This window comes from Manis pentadactyla, chromosome 11 (assembly GCF_030020395.1).
Source record: "Manis pentadactyla isolate mManPen7 chromosome 11, mManPen7.hap1, whole genome shotgun sequence".
Classification (NCBI taxonomy): Eukaryota; Metazoa; Chordata; class Mammalia; order Pholidota; family Manidae; genus Manis; species Manis pentadactyla.
Window position 1 is genome coordinate 66,347,865 of NC_080029.1, and position 19,794 is coordinate 66,367,658.

At 36.7% G+C, this 19,794-nt stretch overlaps 1 protein-coding gene across 5 annotated transcripts in view; it reads right to left on the reverse strand.

Annotated features, from left to right (window-relative positions):
- AKAP6 (A-kinase anchoring protein 6) overlaps positions 1 to 19,794 on the reverse strand; it is a 631,616-nt gene that overhangs the window by 166,027 nt on the left and 445,795 nt on the right. For all 5 annotated transcript variants that reach the window (XM_036881256.2, XM_036881257.2, XM_036881259.2 and 2 more), the window contains one exon: positions 3,084 to 3,232. In XM_036881256.2, the coding sequence (XP_036737151.2) occupies positions 3,084 to 3,232 (149 nt within the window). The remainder of the gene's footprint in view (positions 1 to 3,083; positions 3,233 to 19,794) is intronic.

A 19,794-nucleotide genomic window follows, 5' to 3' on the forward strand; every position in this document is an offset into this window, starting at 1 on the left:
CCTTCCATGAACGTGACCTCTACCCTACCCAGATTTCTACCTCAACACTCAAGATGCTTTATTCCATGTTGTTTACCTATCTGGCTCCTCCTACCAAACTGTGAGCCTCTCAAAGGCAGGGGCCATTTCATTTTTGCCTCTTAGTTTTAATATAACAGGTACTTAATATTTGTCAAATCAAGCTTGCTTGTGGCTTTAATGAAACCTCCTTAAGACTCATCTCTCTATTGAAAGAAGATGCTGTAACTTAAACTTCATACAGTATGGAATGTGCACAGCATGGGACTGAGGGGAAAAATGTTTGTCAAATGTCGAAATGAAATCCTCAGAGAGAGGGAAGATGTGACTCTATGGATTGTCTACTGTGTCTGACCCAGGGTACTGAGATGAGGTTTTAGCCCCATTTTAAACCATCATGCCAGACAAGCCATTCACCCAGACTTTTTGCCTCTCAATTCTATCATTTATAAGCTGTACAAGAGATGGTTTTTAATCTACAGAAAGTCTGACAGCAAGTAGGATGTTGCTTAATGAATTCAACAGCGTCTTTGAATTTCATTTAAGAAATGAAATCAGACAACCTCTTGATAGAAAGGGGTGGTTACACTTTACAAAATAAACAAAATGTAAGTTTTCTTGACAAACTCCACTCAGAGCATCATGACATGCACATAGTAGGCCTTCAATGAACATCTATTGCATGAATGAAACAAAAAGTCTGTAAGTACTGTCATTTAAATCAGCAGAAATAAAAAATCTGCTCCCACTGAGAATCACTAGCGACTCATACATTGCATGTACCTCTAGGGAGTAATAGTTTCCAACTCTGTGCTGCTGGTGCCAGGGCCGAATGGCTCCCAGAGGTGAGCACACTCTGTTACTGGAGCTCACGGTCTCACACACAGTCAGGGAGATCTTCCCAGCACATATATTCATGACTGCCAAACACACAGTTCATAGTTGTATATAAGCTGCATTTTATCACCTTGATACACAACATTTTGTCAAGCCAGAGAGGTTATAAATGCATTTCTAAATGATATTTTGGTCAAATAAAATTCTTAAAAAATTTAAGATCACCATTTTATCTAGCAGCTGAGTCTTCCCTGGAGTAGTCGTATACATTTTTCAACTACATACTATCCTTAGTATGCATGGAGGCATCGGAAGGAAATAAAATATATATGAATTGTATCACCGGCTTAATTTTATCTTTAGTAGACTGGCTATCTGTATATGGAATGAAGACCCTAGAAGGCCCACAATATTTCCACAATTGCTCATCAGAAACAATGCTCATTTTATGTTAACAAAAGGAACAGTTAATGAAGTTTATGTATCATTGGAGCAGATAATTTTACAAGACTGTGTTCTTAAGGCTTCAGAATTAAGGATTTGACTGTGGGAGCAAAAAGTCTTGGGGGCAGGACACCCCAGATAACCTCACCCACACACATTCCTCAAACAATGCTTTTCTGTATGTAAACAGAAAATAGAAAGGAGTATATGGTTTTTGTCCTTAGTATTAAATAGCTGCCTTTTTTTTCAGCACACTCTTAAATTTCTGCACAATGCACAGCCTTCAGCACCCCAAGGAGCATAAACAAAGGATATCAGGCAAGTTCACCTACTCCCACTTCACAGAACAATGCTTGTTGTTAACTAAGCAATTCCCAGGGCAGATTTATGATTTGCGGAGATCAGCATAAGTACTCAGGTTGGGTCCTTGGAATCTGAGGTCGGAAGCATGTGATGTCCGCTCAGTCCCCAGGGCTTTTAGAAAACACGAAAATGTGACCTGAAGTTTGTGCTTGCTTGTACACCAGAGACTACTTATGCATTTAGAAAAATTAAAGCACATGAAAGCCTCAAAACAGCTTATTGTTCATGCTCCAAGATTTAACCTTTCCTTTCTTACTTGCTGCTATGCTTTTCCTCTTATGAATAAATGCTATTGAATCATAAAAAATGAATCAAATACATATATAACATGTCCATGTAAAAGAAAAATCCTGGTAGAGCAACAGATTATATAGATAGACAAATTTTTTCCTAATAGAATTATGACTCTGATTCAAGTGCATGAAAATACTTCTTTCCTCCTGCATTTTCAAGGAGTATTTTAGCTAGTCACACCCTATAGGTTTATATGATGCTTATAACTTGTAATGGAACTTGGGGTAACAGTTTCTCCCCCATGTTGTCTGGCTCAGATATAAAAGTGAAATAGGTTACTGTTTCCATTTTTATGAGTATAATTATTATTAAGCCATTAAAACTATGAAATAATTAAATTTCATTACTATTCTTTTACTCTTTAATAATCATATACTAAATGTTAGAATTGGGCCAGAGAAGACAAAAAAAGATGAAAAACAGATACACAGTGTTTGCATAACTATAAAATCATTTGGAAACATCTGAATGCATGGCTTACTTATTCAGTAGTATGGGTAGTTAGCATAATATAAATACAGCCACACATCTCAAACTGCATGACAGTGCTGATGGGTCACTGAAGTTGTGCAGTGGATCCTTTCAGATACCAGAGGCAATTCAAGTGCTGGTCTGTTATTCCAATTGACTTACATGAAGCTAACTGGCTAACCCATGGTCTCTAAACAGTGATTAAATATCTATGTTTTCCAGGAAAATTACAGTTTACCAAATTTCCAATGAGATTCTGGTGTTTAAAATTTCCTTAGATATACTTTAAAATGAATGTTGAAGTTTGAAAGGGGGGAAATAAACTGAAAAAAAAAATTAAAACAAGGAAGAGCCAATACTATAGGCACAATGTAGTCATACAAACACTGGTAAAATTTCTATTTTGAAACTTGCAAAAGTCTGTTTTGAAAAAGATAATGGGGAAGTTAGAAAGTTCTGATTAGATGACAGAGGCTGATTAAATCCACAGTCTTCAATTTCTGCACAAATAGGAAAGAACATAAATGCCTCATGTATAGAGCTTCTCCTTGTCTGTGAAGCCAGGGAGGAAAAGCCTGCCTAACACCTACCAGTGGAAAATCACTGAAAAAGCAGAGATTAGTGAGAATAAAACAACAAAAGGAGTAGTTGCCTACCCATCGCCTCCCACTGCATGAACTTTCGACATATCAGCAAACTCTTCTTTCCTCTTGCTCCTGCTGGTATACTGCTCACTGTAGAGCTTGAGGGACATCTGCTCAACAGCATCTCTTTGTGCTTCCAGGTAGCATAGCTGAACCTCAGCCTGGAGAGGAAAACAAACAGGAACTGCTGTTTTAATCCAGAAGGAATGCATCTCAAGTGAGGTGTAACAACTCAAAGAATGGGAATTGTTCACGTCATTATATTGCTCCTTTTCGGGTTGGATTTAATGGGATCAGCTGGGCATATTACAGAATTATATTTTAGATCTGAATCTTATAACTTCCTCCTTAAAATATGATCTGAATAAATGAACTCTCAGAAGACTCAGTAAATATTACAAAATATCCCTGAGATCATAATACCGTATGATGAAACTTCACATACAAATTACTTAATAATATTCCTCCTCATATTGCCACAACTTATTTTTTAAAGATTTCCCCTTCCAATCCATACATTTGCATGGACACATACTCTGAACGCTTCTCATTATCTTCCCTAAGGAGAATAAAAAAAGCCTAGTACTAATTCTAATACCTCTTCCATAGTGACAACAGTCTTCCTTTATTACATTTTTTTTGGTTCCCTGAATTATTATCTTAGTAATTTTAAAATAGAGGGAATAGTGATTTTGCTTATGCAGCTTTGAATCGTTATATCTTTCACAGTTACTTGGGACTCACTGCAGCAAAGGAGAGGTAGTAAGTTCACTGTGCTGTTTCCTATCAAAGGCAAAAAGAATGCTCAAGAATATTTGGCATGTATTGAGGAGATGCTTTCTTGCAGCCATGGTGATCCTTGCAGTTTTAGGGCCCCAGAGAACACCAGATGAGACAAGGAATGACGCCTCTCAGCGGCATGCTTGCCCAGGGTAAAGTAGGTGGCGTGGGGTGGGTAATGCTGAGTTCATGTGCTCTGTGGACCAGAGGAGCTCTCCTTTTGGCACATTTCACTAAATCCAAGCATATCCATGAACATTTCTGATAAGCCTTAAAATTGTTACTTCGTTATAACTTAATGGCAGATTCTCCCAAGAGAAACAGTTCTTGGTCAGCTGTTGGGTAGCTGCTGGAATTCTGTAATATGCAAAAAAGCCAAGTCAGACACAACCTTCTACTCTTCGTGTTCAGTGCCAACCAAGGCCTTTAGCCTGGTCTCTAGTTTTAGAGATGACCACGGGAAAAAGAGTGTTACAAAGTGACAGCTGCTTCAAAGGGCAAATCAGGACTCTGTAAAAGAAATCAGTAGCTTATGAAATTTAGTATCTCAAACCATTCTAGAATTCCTATGTTGTTACTTTCCACAAACAGCTAATTAAAAATGCTCTAGATTGCTGAGAAAGAACTCTTTGAAAAGTGCTCAAATTATTATATTCATCTAACTGAAGTTTCAGAAATCAGTTAAAAACCATAATCTATATATTGGTCCATGTGAATGAACTCTTCTTGCCCAAACTAATTGGCTTGAATAAGAATAGACTCAACTGGATTAAGAATTACATCAAACAGTATAAACAAAGGATAATGCTACAAGGAGTGTATTCAGTTTGGCGGGAAGGAGTATGGCTGGTGGGAAGGCACTAAGGAAATGCTAGAGCAAGTATTATTTAACATCTTTATTAATGATGTTCAAGAACAGGTATGGAGGATGTTATTGGCATTATAGAAGACTCCCAACCAAGAGGTGTGCAGATATCATAGGTCTTGGAGGAATAATACCTATTGACCTAAGAATGTATTTTTTTAATAGGGGATGTAAAACTGAATATAGGGACAAGACAACAGAGTATATCTTTCAGAAGAGTATACAGTATTCTTATGTGATTAAAGATGAGATAACTGAGAGATACTGAATAAAAGTCAAAGAACTTAAAAACAGTAATCCTTCCAAATGCCATCCTGCACACCCATGCCCTCTCTAAAGCTATAGGGGTAATGAGAAGGTCATCCCACACCAAATATTCTTTTGGAAAGTCCATTAGAATAATGCATCTGTACCATTAGGTGGTAAGGGCATGTCTGATCTCTAGAGGTTCTCATTAGCTATTAACCATCCTAAGGTAATAAGCTAGACCACTACTTGCTCTGGGTAATGATCTCACATATGTACACCACTGGTCTCAAGAAGGATCATCAAGAGGAGATTGACTTAATGTAGACTCATTACAACAATGGAAAAATAATTGGAGTTCACCCCTTTGAGATCCTTGGCATTTCATTTGTGTACAAAGGGAAACACCTCTCATATGACAGGGATACATTGTTCAGAGAACAATGCCAAGAGCAACTAGAAAGATAATTAGTCACATTATGAAAATGACTGAAATGTTGTAACCTAAGACTTTTATTACATAATATCTCACAGGCATTTGACATAGGAAACTTCCCTGCACTAATGAGGAGATGAATTAGTTGGCACCGGTCTTTCCTATCCATCTCTATTTCTATCTCTGCTTTCAGTGATTCATTCCTAAATGTGATGATAAAAACAAGCAAAGTAGCTCCTTCTTTTAAGATCAAATGCTTTGCCAGTCTAAATCTCTCTGCAGACTATCTTAAATTTTTCTCATACTACATCTTAGTCCAAAGTTAAACTTTTAGGAGAAAAAATTGAAGAAAATACAGTTCTTAAAAAAATAGTAAGACTGAAACTGGCTTAAATTTTTATTTATTAGCATTTATGATAATGTGAATACTTTTTTTAAATGACTATATTTTACAAAGGGAAACTTAGCTTGATAAAACTATATTACTACTGTGTAGGCAATGAAATTTGGCAACTTACTCATTAAGGATAATAAAGAGGAACAAGAGGGAACAGACCCAATGACAGAGCAGCCTCTTCCTGGTCACTGAGAGGCCCACAGTAGCATCAACAGGAGTAGTAGCATAAAAAGAGCAATATGGGTGCATGGAACAAGTGAGCAGGAGCTGAATCTTTTGGTTTGAAGTACTGATGGGGTACAAAATGAGATGTTCAGCAAATAGAAATATTAAGACTGAAATATAAATCCAGAGGCAATGGTTGACACTAGGAGATGAAATGAGAATGCCACTGGAGACAGTATATACTGAGAAGAGAAAAAGGATCAGTCCTCACTTATTCTAGTCGAGGCCTGCATTATCCCTTGACTGACCTAACGTAATGGATTCTCAGTTGCTCTCCCTCCCTCCTCCACCATCCCCAAATTCATTTTATAGATGGCTCATGGATTGATCTTTTTGAATCACAGCTGAGATCACTGGTTATTGTTTTAGGGCTTAGTTCTGGACCTCTCTTCTTTACTTATACTCTCTCCATGGCTTTCAATGCCACGTAGGTAGTAATGGCTTCCAGTTCTCTCCTCTGAGCTCCACACTTACATATATCCAACCACCTGACATTGCTACTTGGATTTACTTCAGGCATAACTGTTCAGAACAGAACTCTCCATTCTCATCCTCACCTCATCTCCCAAAACTTTTGGTATAGGCCTTCCCTTTTAAATAAATGACACCATCTTTTACTCATGTCAAAACTTGAAAATCATCCTTGACTCCTTTTTTCCATTTCCCAAAGCCAATTACTCCTTAATTCTATAGATTCCTCTTTCATAAAGTCTCTCCACTCTATCTCCGAATCTGCACTGTTGCCAGCCTTCACCACTTCTCCCCTACAGTACAGCAATTATCTTCTGACCTGTATCTCCCTTCACCCATTCCTGACTCTCCAGTCTTACCTTATAAAGAGTGGTTTTTATAACACCTGAGTTGGTTTCATACTGCATTCTAAAAAGCACACTTCTTTCATGTCCCATGAGATTTGGTTCCTGCCTACCTCAGACCTCATTTTCTACTTGTCTCCCTCTTGATCACTTGCCTTGCCTTCTTTCAGTTCTTTAAACAGTTCTTTCCTGTCTTAGGACCTTTGCACATATTGTTCCCTTTCTCTGGAACATTCTCTTGTTCATTTCTTCTCATACTTCAACTCGTGGCTGACATATTACTTGTCAGAGAGGCCTTCCTTGACCATCCTGTCTAAAGTATTATTCACTCTATTTTACTCTTTTTTTGAAAAGTGTTAATTTCCCTCACAGTATGTATTACAATTTGAGTCTTGTATTTGCTGGCTTATACTTCTTCTGTCTCAGTCTCCAGACTCTAAGCTCCATAAAGGAACTGTGTCTGTCTCCTTTGCCATTTTGTATTCTCAGCATCTTGACAGAATGTGAAACGTAACAGTGGCTCAGTAAAAAATTGCTGAATGAATGAACTGTACATTCAGACATCCATCCATTTATTACTCATATGTTGATAGGCCTTTATCATGTATCAGGAAGGGCACGAGGGACAGTGTGTACAAAGAAGAACAAAGCATAGCCTCTTCTCCCAAGGGACTGAAGTATAGTGGAGGAAAAAGCCATGCCAACATATAAGTACAAATATCCTGAATTAAATGACTGTGGGGAGGATGGGGAATAAAACAACTGACTTTCTGACAATGAGGATTGGACAGGAAAAGCTAGACAGGGGTGGAATCTGAGCCAGACCTAGGAGTACGGGTATGACTTTGTCAAGTGAAAAGGCAGATGGATGTCTTTGTAGGCAAAGTAACTCATTTGTTCTGAGGCCAAGAGTCATGAAAGGATATGGCATGTTCAGAGAATGGTGGCTGGAGCTTTGGGAAATTTGGATAAAGAGGCTAAAATGTAGAAGGTTATAGACTGTTGAAGATGTCAGGTTAGGGAATTTGGATGCTATCCAATGCTAGCTATGTCAACAGAAGATGCCACTGTTTCTATGACTGGCATTAATCTTCCTCTATGTCTCTTTGTCCATCATGGCAAGAGAGCTATTCGATGGATTAGTTCAAATATGCTCAAAAAGTTCCCACCTCCTGGTGTGCTTTGAGAACACTGCATTCAGAAGGGAATCAAAAGTCACCATCAGGCCAGAAAACCAGTGTCTCAAGAGTGGGAATACCTAAGAGATTCTAGTAACTTGTATGTCTAATAAATTTTTAACATAATGTTATGGACTAAATTGTGCTTCCCACCCATCCGTATGATAAAGCCCTAACCCCCAGTGACTGCATTTGGAGATAGGTCTTTAAGAGCTAATTAGGGTTAAGTGAGGTCACAAGCGTGCAGCCCTAATTCAATAGGATCAGCGTCCTTAGAGGAAGATGAAGAGTGGGCACAGGGAGAAAAGGCCACGTGAGATGCAGTGAGATGGTGGTGGTCTGCAAGCCAAGGAGAGAGGCCTCACCAGAAACCAAATCTGCCAGCACCTTGATCTGGGATTTCCAGCCTCCAGAACTGTAAGCAATAAAGGTCTGTTGTTTAAACCAACCCAGTCTGTGGTATTTTGTTGTTGCTGCCTGTTTGGACTAATACACAATACAGTTAGAAACACTGCCTTTCATCTGAGGTTTAATGTAATTGCTTTGCTGCTTATTAGAAGCATGTTTCCTCTTTTTATTTTGTATGCACCTACAGCCTAAATCATTAGAGATACTCCTCTTCAAATTCAGACTATAAATTAATAATTTAATCAGAACATAAGACACAGTGTTCTAAAGTATTTTATTTAATTCAAATTCAGTAATCTTCTTCAGGGCCTGAATAATTACTCAACCATCTACTTCTCTCTGACATTGTATCTAATAACAAAATAGCTAGTCCATGATAAATTCTGGGGGGTAAATTTCAGCCTAACAATCTTTAAGAATTCAACGCATAACCACATTTATAATCACAGAGACACATATGCTTTATCCATGCCCTAAGAAGCACTGACTTAATCAAAAATTACCAATTATTTCACTAAGATTGCATGTCCCAGAATCCTTTATTGGGTTAACTATCCAAAGAATAATTTTACTCTTTCTTAACTCGTGCCATTGTAGGTCTGCCTGCTCACTCATTCTGTACTTCATTGCTGCCCACCACATCTACCCCACTGACATCTAGGTCTACATCCTCTTCCTTCCCTCCTGTTTCTGCAGAAACTGTCCATATTTCTAAGTCCAGTCCCCTCTGCTTGTGCACCAGATCCCCTCTTATTTAAGCAAAGATTATCACCACCTGCAGCAAACTGCTCTTCGTTCCTGCACTGTTTTTCCTCTCTACTGTATTATCACTAGCACAATAGCCAAAAAAATTCCATTGTTTTTTCCATAGTAAGAAAAAAAAAAAAGAATCCTTAGAGACCAATTGACACCAATCTATCCTCTGGCTAAAGCCTCATTTTTCTATTCTCTATTATAGCAAAATCACTTTTATGTGCATCACCTATTTTACTTTGTCCAATTCCTCTCCTATTTTCTCTTGAATACACTCCAGTGGGGCTTTTGCCTACATTCTCCATGCCAGTGGTCAGTCCTCAATCCTCAACCATCCCAAACTGCACCAGCAGGGCTGGTGGGCACAGCCAGGGGCATCTGGACTTGTCTGCATGATGGTTCAGGCCCTGACTTCCCTCAGGTCTTTACTGAAATGCCATCTTCTCATCCTCTCCTACTTAAAAATTCAACTCATCCCCACCCCCAGAAATCCCTATCTTCTTCCACATATACTATCATATCTAGCCAAAACATGTTACTTATTTTGTATTGTCCATCTTCCCCCAGTGAACTGGAAGCCCCAGGAGGGCAGGGACTGTGTCTGTGTGTTCACTGCTGTATCCCCAGCCACCTCCATGGCACATGGTATATGACAGGCACTCCAGTCAAATGGGCTGAATAAATTTTACTGCGTTTAAAAATCTGAAATGGTTTAAAATACAAAGAACTAAAGTGCATAGTTTGAAGGCTGTAGCCTCAGCTTGACTTTTAAAACTGTTGGCTTCATGCTCTCTTAGAAATGAGGCTATTTTTTTAGATAGAAAAAATTATTGAAATTCATAACTTGTTTACTTCCTCTAGAAAAAAAAGGAAGAAGTTTCTTTAATTCAAGAATCATTTGATAATGTTTTATTCAACTACTACAGTGATCTTATATGTCACATACCATATTAGAAAGTAATCATCATAGTCATACATGTATAGAATGAAAACTTTAGCTATTTTCTTTACATGGTAATCTTCATAATCTCTTTCAAAACAGTTTTAAGTCCTCTGGGTAGGAACTTGTTTTAGCTTCATAAAATCTAACTTCCCATTAAAAAGAAAAAGAGTCATTTGATCTTTTGGAGGAGATATTAGCAATACCACAGTTTGTTTTTGGAAGAGTTCACAGCAACTTAGGAAAATCACAGGGATCTTTAAATATAATGGGGTGTGGTATGCTTTCTCTGCCAATAATTTTGTCAGTTGGGAATATTTTCCTACTTATACTATGAAGTTGTTTTTTTTTTTAACCTATGATGCAGTATCTCTGAGCACATTCCTTTTTCTCTTCTTCCTTATATAAATATTCACTTTGCCTTCTTTCTTCCCCATAGTATCCCTCTCATGCAAATAGCCCAGATTGTTCCTTCTTCTGGAAACATCTTCAGATCCCAAGACCCCTACAGGCCCTGAGAAGGACAGGACTTTCAGAGTTTATTAGAAACTTACTTGGGAATATTCATGCTTTTGTTTGGTAGAGTACCCCATACTCATTCCAGGATTTAGAGTTGTCACCTTTACAGTATTTTTTTTCCACCAAATTCCTAGTTATTTTGTGCATTTTGCTTTTGTCATCATTGTTGGCTGTTCATAATTTCCTGAAATAACACACCTCTGGGATTGAATTCAAAGTGCATTTCCTCTGGCAAGGGTTCAAAACGGCCTTGTAGAAGGACCCTGAACTCACTTCCTCCCATGAATGCAACAAATCTACTGCTACATGTGGAACAATTCCATCTGAAATGGACTGACAAGCTAGCTTAACAGCACCTCCACAAGGATAAAAGGGACAAAGCGAGCTGTGCAGGAGAGGCAGAGATGTAGTCTAGCAAGAAGCTCCACCCGAGGTGCTGTGACCCACAATCAGGAGGGATCCCATAATATGAAATTTGCTCTTAAGGAGTGAGGGCTTTGTGCCCCATATCAGGAACCCAGTTTTTGGGAACTGTACCATGGAGATGAGCACCCAAATCATCTGGCCTTGAAAACCAATTGGACTTACTTCCAGGAGAACCATAAGGATATAGGGAACAAAATATCTGCTCTAAAAAATACAGTCTCTCCAGGACCCAGCATAAAAATAACAGCTTGAAAGGCACCTGGACCATGTGTGATGAAGACTCATTTATTAATCCTAACATGTCTGCCAGAAAAGCAAAAAACCACTGAGACACTCTCCAAGATGGACATGCTGGTGCACACCATTTTTTTCTTATTATTCCTATTTTATTTTATTTTTAAATTGAAATATGATTAATATAAAATATCATATTGGCTTCAGGTGTGCAACAGTGACTGAACAATTGTACACATTACTTAATGCTCACCACAATAAGTGCAGTTGCTGTCTATCAACATACAAAGATATTATTGTTCACTATGCTATATACCCTGTGACTAATTCATTTTATATTGGATGTTTATACCTCTATTTATCTCTTTCACCTATTTCATTTACCCCTCCACCCCTTCCCCTATGGCAACCACCAGTCTGTTCTCTGTGTTTATGAGTATAATTCTATTGTTTGCTCATTTGTTTTTTAGATTCCACATATAAGTGGAATTACATTTGTCTTTCTTTGACTCATTTCAGTTGGCATAGTACCCTCTAGGTCTATCCATGTTGTCACAAATGGCAAGATTTCCTTCTTTTTCTGTAGCTGAGTAATATCCCATTACGTATATATGCACCACATTTTTATCCATTCATTTATCAATGGAGACTTAGGTTGTTTCCATACTTTGGGTATTGTAAATAATGCTGCAATAAACAAAGGAGTGCATGTACTTTTTAAATTAGTGATTTTGTATTTTTTAGTTAAATTCCCAGAAATGCAATTTCTGGGTCATGTGGTACTTTTAGCTTTAGTTTTTGAGAAACCTCCACAGTGCTTTCCATAGTGGCTGCAACAATTTGTATTTGGTGGGAGCCATTTTTATGTGTTACTTCTGCCTTTTGGGTGCCAGACTTGGCAGGCATCATTTCCACATACTGTACCCCACGACACCTGCCTGCTAACTCTGGTGGGAGTGCTTTGCCCCATGTGCAGTAGCCAGGTGAGCAAGTGCCATGTGCTGCAACTGAGGCCTTCCCTGCTACAGCAGACCACATAAGGGATTCCCTTTAAGCATCTGGCTCTAGTGGCCAGGAAGATTGTGGTTTTGGGCCCCAAGAATCTGATAATATCAGAGAGACAGTCCCTGGCAGGCTACCACCCCCAGGGCACTGTACAAACAGCACACTGAAACATTTCCCAAGTCTTCATATGAAAAAGGCCTATTTTCTTGTCCTGGAGCTTCAGCCTGAGGAGCAGGTTACAGGCTTGTCACACATCCAGAAGGAACAGGGGTGCCCCCTAGGGAACAAAGGCAGGGTGACACCATATTAGCACTCTTCCTTGGTCTTACCACAGTACATTGTTATCTCCCAGAAAGGTTACTTAAGCACATATCTAAAGCCAAGATTTTTGTAATGGGGGACACCTCTATATATCTCCTGGCTTAGAAGTCAGCAGAGTTTGTGACTGTTGACCCAAAAGACTGCATATAGGAACACTGACAAGTTTTGGCACAGCCTCCCTACTGGGATCTATCAAGAATAAATTAGGCTACTTAAATAATCACAAAGATCTGAGAAACAACAAAAAGCTAGGGCAAGGTTGAAAATAAGTTTCATCTCCTATACAAGGCTACTCAAGATTGGGAAAGATAAATGCTTCACTTAATACACAGAAACAAACACAAGAGAATCAACTAAAATGAGGAGACAGAGGAATATATTCCAAATAGATAAACAAGACAAAACCTTAGAAACAAAACCTTAATGAAATGGAGATAGGTGATCTACCATATAAAGAGTTCAAGCAATAGTCATAAAGATGCTCACCAAACTTGGGAGAAGAATGGGTGAGCACAGAGAACTTCAATAAAGATATAGAAAACATAGAAATACCAAACAGAAGTAACAGAACTGAACAATATACTGGCTGAATTGAAAATACACTAGAGGTGTTCAGCAGTACCCTACATAAGGTAGAAGAACAGATAAGCAACCCAGAATACAAGGCAGTAGAAACCACCCAAAGAGAACAGGAAAAAGAAAACATAACTTTAAAAAGTAAACATACCTTAAGGGACCTGTGGGACAATATCAAGTGAATAACATCTACATTGCATGGGTCACAGGAGAAGAGAGAGAAAGGGGTAGAAAAGTTATTTCAAAAATAATGACTGCAAATTTCCCTAACTTGGGGAAGGAAGCAGACATCCAGCTCCAGAAAGCACAGAGAATTCCAAAAAAAATGAACTAAAGGAGGCCACACCAAGACACATTGTAATTAGAATGTCAAAAGTTAAAGATAAAGAGAGAATATTTAAAAGCAGCAAGAACAAAACCAACTTGTTACATACAAAGAGGTTCCCATAAGACCACCAGCTGATTTTTCAGCAGAAACTTTGCAGGCCAAAAGGATGTCATGATATATTCAAAGTGCTGAAAGGAAAAAAACTTCCAAACAAGAATACTCTACCTGGCAAGGTTATCATTCAGAATTCAAGGAGAGATAAAGATATTTCCAGACAAGCGAAAACTGAAAAAGTTCATCACCACTAAACCAGCCTTACAAGATATGTTAAAGGGGCTTCAAGCAGAAAAGAAAAAACACTAACAAGTAAGAAGAATAAATATTAAAAATCTTACTGGTAAATGCAAATATATAGTAAAGAGAGTGGATCAACCACTTACAAAGTTAATATGAAGGTTAAAGGACCAAAGTTGAAAAATTAACTATAATAATGAGTTAAGGGATACATAAAATATAGATATACAGCAGGACATCAAAAACAGAACATGGAGTCAGGGAGTAAAAAACGCAGAGTTTTCAGAATGTACTCCAACTTAAGATACTATCAGCTTAAAACAGACTATTACGTATACAGAATGCTATATGTGAATCTCATGGTAACAACAAAGCAATGAATACACAAAAAAGAATGAGAAAAGAATCTGAACATAACACTAAAGAAAATCACCAAACCAAAGGGAAAAGAGAAAATGAAGAAAGGAACTGAGAGGAGCTAAAAAAAACAGCTAGAAACCAATCATGAAAATGGCACTAACACATACCTATCAATAATTACTTCAAATGTAAATGGACTAAATTAGACAAAAGACCAAAAGACATAGAGTGGCTAAATCAATTAAAAAGAGAGTGAGAAAGACCCATCTGTAAGTTGCCTACAAGAGACTTACTTCAGATCTAAGCATACATAGACTGAAAGTGAAGAGATGGAAAAAGATATTCCATGCAAATGGAAATAAAAAGAAAGCTGGTATAGCTATACTTCTATCAGACAAAACAGGCTTTAAGACAGACTGTAAAATAGACAAAGAAGGGCATTACCTAATGATAATGAGGTTGATCCAACAACACAATATGACAATTATAAGTATTTCTGTACCCAACATTGGAGCACCTAAATATATAAAGCAAATATTAACAGATACAACAGGAGAAACTGAAAGCAATGCAATAATAGTAGAAGATTTTAATACCCCATTTACATCAAAGGATAGATCACACAGACAAAATCAATAAGGAATCATCAGCCTTAAATGATACATTAGAACAGATGGGCTTAATAGATATATACAGAACATTCCATCTCAAAGCAGAAAAATACATATTCTTCTCTAGTGCACATGGAACACTCTCCAGGATAGATCATATCTTAGGTCACAAAGTAAGTCTCAAAAAATTTAAGATTAAAATCATATCAAGCATCTTTTCAACCACAATAGTATGAAACTATGAATCAATTACAGGAAGAAGCTGGAAAAATCACAAATATGTGGTTATTCAACAACATGATCCTGAACAACCTATGGGTCAATGAAGAAATCAAAGGAGAAATTAAAAAAAAAATACCTGGCAACAAATGAAAATGGAAATACCACAGTCCCAAATACATGGGATGCAGGAAAAGCAGTTTAAAGAGGGAAGTTTATAGTGTTACAAGCCTACCATAAGAAACAAGAAGTTGCAATATAAAGTTTAACTCTACACCTAAAGGAACTAGAAAAAGAACAAAGCCCAAAGCTAATAGGAAGAAGGAAATAATAAAGATCATAGCAGAAATAAGTGAAATAGAGACTAAAAAATCAATAGAAAAGATCAATGAAACTAAGAGCTGTTCTTTGAAAAAATTAATAAAATTTACAAATCTTAGACTCACCAAGAAAAAGAGGGCTCATAAATAGAGAAGAGGAAAATTACAACTTATACTATAGTAATACAAAGGATCAAAATAGACTACTATGAATAATTATACACCAACAAATTGGGCGATCTAGAAGAAATGCATAAATTCCAAGAAAGCATATAATCTTTCAAGACTAAATTTTGAAGAAATATAGACTGAATAGATTGGTTACTAACAGGGATATTGAATTAGTAATATAAAACTCCCAATAAACAGAATTCCAGGCAAAGATAGCATCACTGATGAATTCTATCAAGCATTCAAAGAACATTTAATACCTCTCCTTCTCAAACACTTCAAAAAAATTGAAGAGGTGGGTATGCTTCCAATCTTATTTTATAGGGCCAGCATTACGCTAATACCAAAACCAGACAAAGACTCAGCAAGAAAATTACAAGCCAGTATTACCAATGAACATAGAGGAAAAAATCCTCAACAAAATATTAACAAACCAAATACAATACAATAATTAAAAGAATCATAAACCATGATCAAGTAGGATTTATTCCAGAGATGCAAGGATGACTCAACATACACAAATCAATCAATGTGACACATTACATTAACAAAATGAAGGACAAAAATTATATGATCATCTCAATAGATGAAAAAGCATTTGACAAAATTCAGCATACATTTATGATAAAAACTCTGAACAAAGTGGGTATAGAAGGAATTATCTGAATATAATAATGGCTGGATATATCAAATCCACAGCTAACACCATACTCATTAGTGAAAAAGTGATAGCTCTTCCTCTAAGAACAAGACAAGGACACTCTCCCCACTTTTTTCAACATAGTATTGGAAGTCCTAGACACAGCAATTAGGTAAGAAAAAGAAATAAAAGGCATACAAATTGTAAAAGGAGAAGTAAAACTTACTATTTACAGGTGACATGATACCATACATAGAAAACTCTAAACAGTTCTCTCAAAAAACCTGTTACAATAAATGAATTCAGTAAAGTTAGCATATAAGATCAATATAAAAACCCTGTGGCATTGCTATACACCAATAGTAAACTATCAGAAAAGGAAATTAAGAAAACAATCCCATTTACATCAAAAAGAATATAATACCTATGAGTAAATTTAACCAAGGAGGTGAGACTTGTACACTGAAAACTACAAGACACTGATAAAAGAAATTAAAGATGACACAAATAAATGGAAAGATATTCCATGCTCATAGATTGGACAAATTGACACTGTTAAAATGTCCATAACATTCAAAGAAATTTAAGATTCAGTGTAATCCCTATCAAAATACCAATGGCATTTTTCACACAATTAGAAGAAATAATTCTAAAATTTATATGGAACCACAAAAGATCCTGAACAGCCAGAGTGATCTTCAGAAGGAAGAACAAAGCTGAAAGTATCACACTTCCTGACATCAAACTATACTACAAAGCTACAGAAATCAAAACAGTGTGGCACAAAAACAGACACACAGTTCAATGAATCAGCATATAGATATCAGAAGTAAACACACACATATATAATCAATTCATTTACGACAAAGGAGTCAAGAATATACAAGGGGAAAGGACAGTCTTTTCTATGAATGGTTTGGGAAAACTGGACACCACATGAAAAAGAATAAAATTGTACCACTATCTTACACTATACATAGAAATTAACTCAAATAGATTAAAGACTTGAATGTTAGACTTGAAACCATAAAATTCCTAGAGGAAAACAGCAGTAAGCCCCTTGACATTGGTCTTGGCAACATTTTTTTTATTTGACTCCAAAAGCAAAGAAACAAAAGCAAAAATAAACAAGTGGGACTACACCAAACTAAAAAGCTTCTGCATAGCAAAAGAAACCATCAGTAAATGAAAGGCAACCTACTGAATTTGTAAATCATATATCCAACAAGTAATATACAAAACATATAAAGAACTCATATACCTCAACAACAAAAAACAACTCAATTAAAAAATGGGCAGGGAATCTGAATAGATATTTTCCAAGGAAGACATACAGATGGCCAAGAGGCACATGAAAAGATCTTCAAAATGTTTAATTATTAGGGAAATGCAAATAAAAGCCACAGTAAGATATCACCTCACACTTGTTAGAATGGCAAGAAATAGAAAGTGTTGGAGAGGATGTAGGGAAAAGAGAACCCTCATACACTGTTGGTAAGAATATAAATTGGTACAGTCATTATGGAAAACAGTATGGGAAATCCTCAAAAAATTCAAAATAAAGACACCATATGTTCCAGTAATTCCATTTCTGGGTATTTATCTAAAGAATACAAAAACACTAATTCAAAAACATATATTCACTTCTATGTTTGTTGCACCATTATTTATAATAGCCAAGATATGGAAGCAAAGCAACCTAACTGACCATTCATGGATGAATGGATAAGTAAGATGTGGGGTGTGTGTGTGTGTGTGTGTGTGTTTACACACACACACAATGGAATATTACTCAGCTATAAAAAACAAGAAAATCTTGCCATTTGCAATAACATGAATGAATCTTGAGGTTACTATGCTACATGAAATAAGTCAGACAGAGAAAGACAAATACTATATGATGTCACTTATATGTGGAATCTAAAAAACAAAAGCAAACTTAGAGAGACAGAGAACTGACTGTTGGTTGCCAGAGGAAAAGGGGATTGAGGGTTGGGCAAATGGGTGAAGGGGAACAACTGTATGGTGATGGATGGTAACTTGATTCATGGTAGTGATAACTTTTTAGTGTATACAAATATCAAATTATAATATTGCACCGCTGAAGCTTATAATGTTACATACCAATTTTACCTCAATTTTAAAAAAAGTGTACTTTCTTTGTCCAGAAATGAACTCTAAAGACATTTATTCACATATCCACTAATTAGCTACAACTACATTCTGCCTAAATACAGATAATATTTGACATTACACTAGATGAGAACAACCTCATGTTGTTCTTCAGTCCAGTGTGCATGACTGAGTACCAAAGCTTCCTTCCACAGAGATGGGGCAGGGAGCAGCAGGACTAAGGAGCAGTGTATTTCTGTGCAGTAAAGTCGATTAATCACTTTCATTTATTCATTTGACAAATATATCTTAAGAGTCTCTTATGTTTAAGACATTGTGCAAGATAAAATCTGGTTCAGACATGGTGCCTGCCCTCAGGGAGCATATTACCTAGAATTACAGAAAAATTACACTAAATAACAGGAGGTAAAATATTCATTTGAGGATAAGACTAATAATACACTCCAAATATGTTGCCAAAGAAACAATTAGTGAGTTTGTTTTTTATCATTGTATAATAGAGTTACAAAAGTATTTAAAAATATAAATATTTCCCCTTGTTAAAAATTAAATACACATTAAACATTTAACAAGAATCTCAAAGCTATTCTAATATTATACTCAGCAAAGACTATTGTATATGCTAATCTTTGTACATTAGGATACAAAACTTTGTGACCATATTAGCAGGCCCAGAAAACCTAATCTTAGGTTCCCAAGGTTTATTTATTTGCATCCATGGACAACTAAGTCAGGAGAACTGCAAAAGGTAACTGATTTAAGTAAAAAATATTATATTTATATCTTTACAATGTCCTTCTTATTTCTATTGACCTGATGCTGTTTGCAAACCATTAAAGACATTCACTATAATGTTTAGGAAATTCGATTTTAAAGCTATGTCCTTAATGATAATTGTTGAATGGTAAGCATTTAAGCGGAGTGGAAGCAGTAACATGAATGCTATTTTCATTACTTCTTCTGCATTTGTTTGTATGTAAAGAAAATGTCTCTTCCTCCACTTTAAGGACAGACGTTCATTAAAAGCAACAGCGACACTCCTCTACCTATCAGCCGACAAAGGCGTCACACAACTACATCTCTAAGAGCCTAACCCGCCACCATCCTCCTCCTCTTTGTAATGCAAGTAGTTACAGTCATTAAAAATTCAGCATTTTATGTCCTGAGTCAGGGCGGGAAGGGAGTGTGATTACGCTGTGTGGACTTGAGGGGATGATTAGAATTTCGATGTTTCTCCATTAGCAAATCTCTGCACAATGACACAGGCATCAAGTCTGTGTTTTTGTTCTATGGCTGAGTCCTTATTCCCATCTTCCAAATTCCACTACAGTAAATCCTTATTTACTTTCTGGCAGAAACTAAAGATTAAAGATGTATAATGTGAAGATGCATTCTTAGCTTCTCTTGCCCTGCAGGACTGGCAGTTTGTTCACAAGTACAATTATGCTGGCAAATATTGCTATTAACTATGACTACAACATGCACTCCAGTTCCTTTGAAATTCTATAAAATGGTGTCTTTAG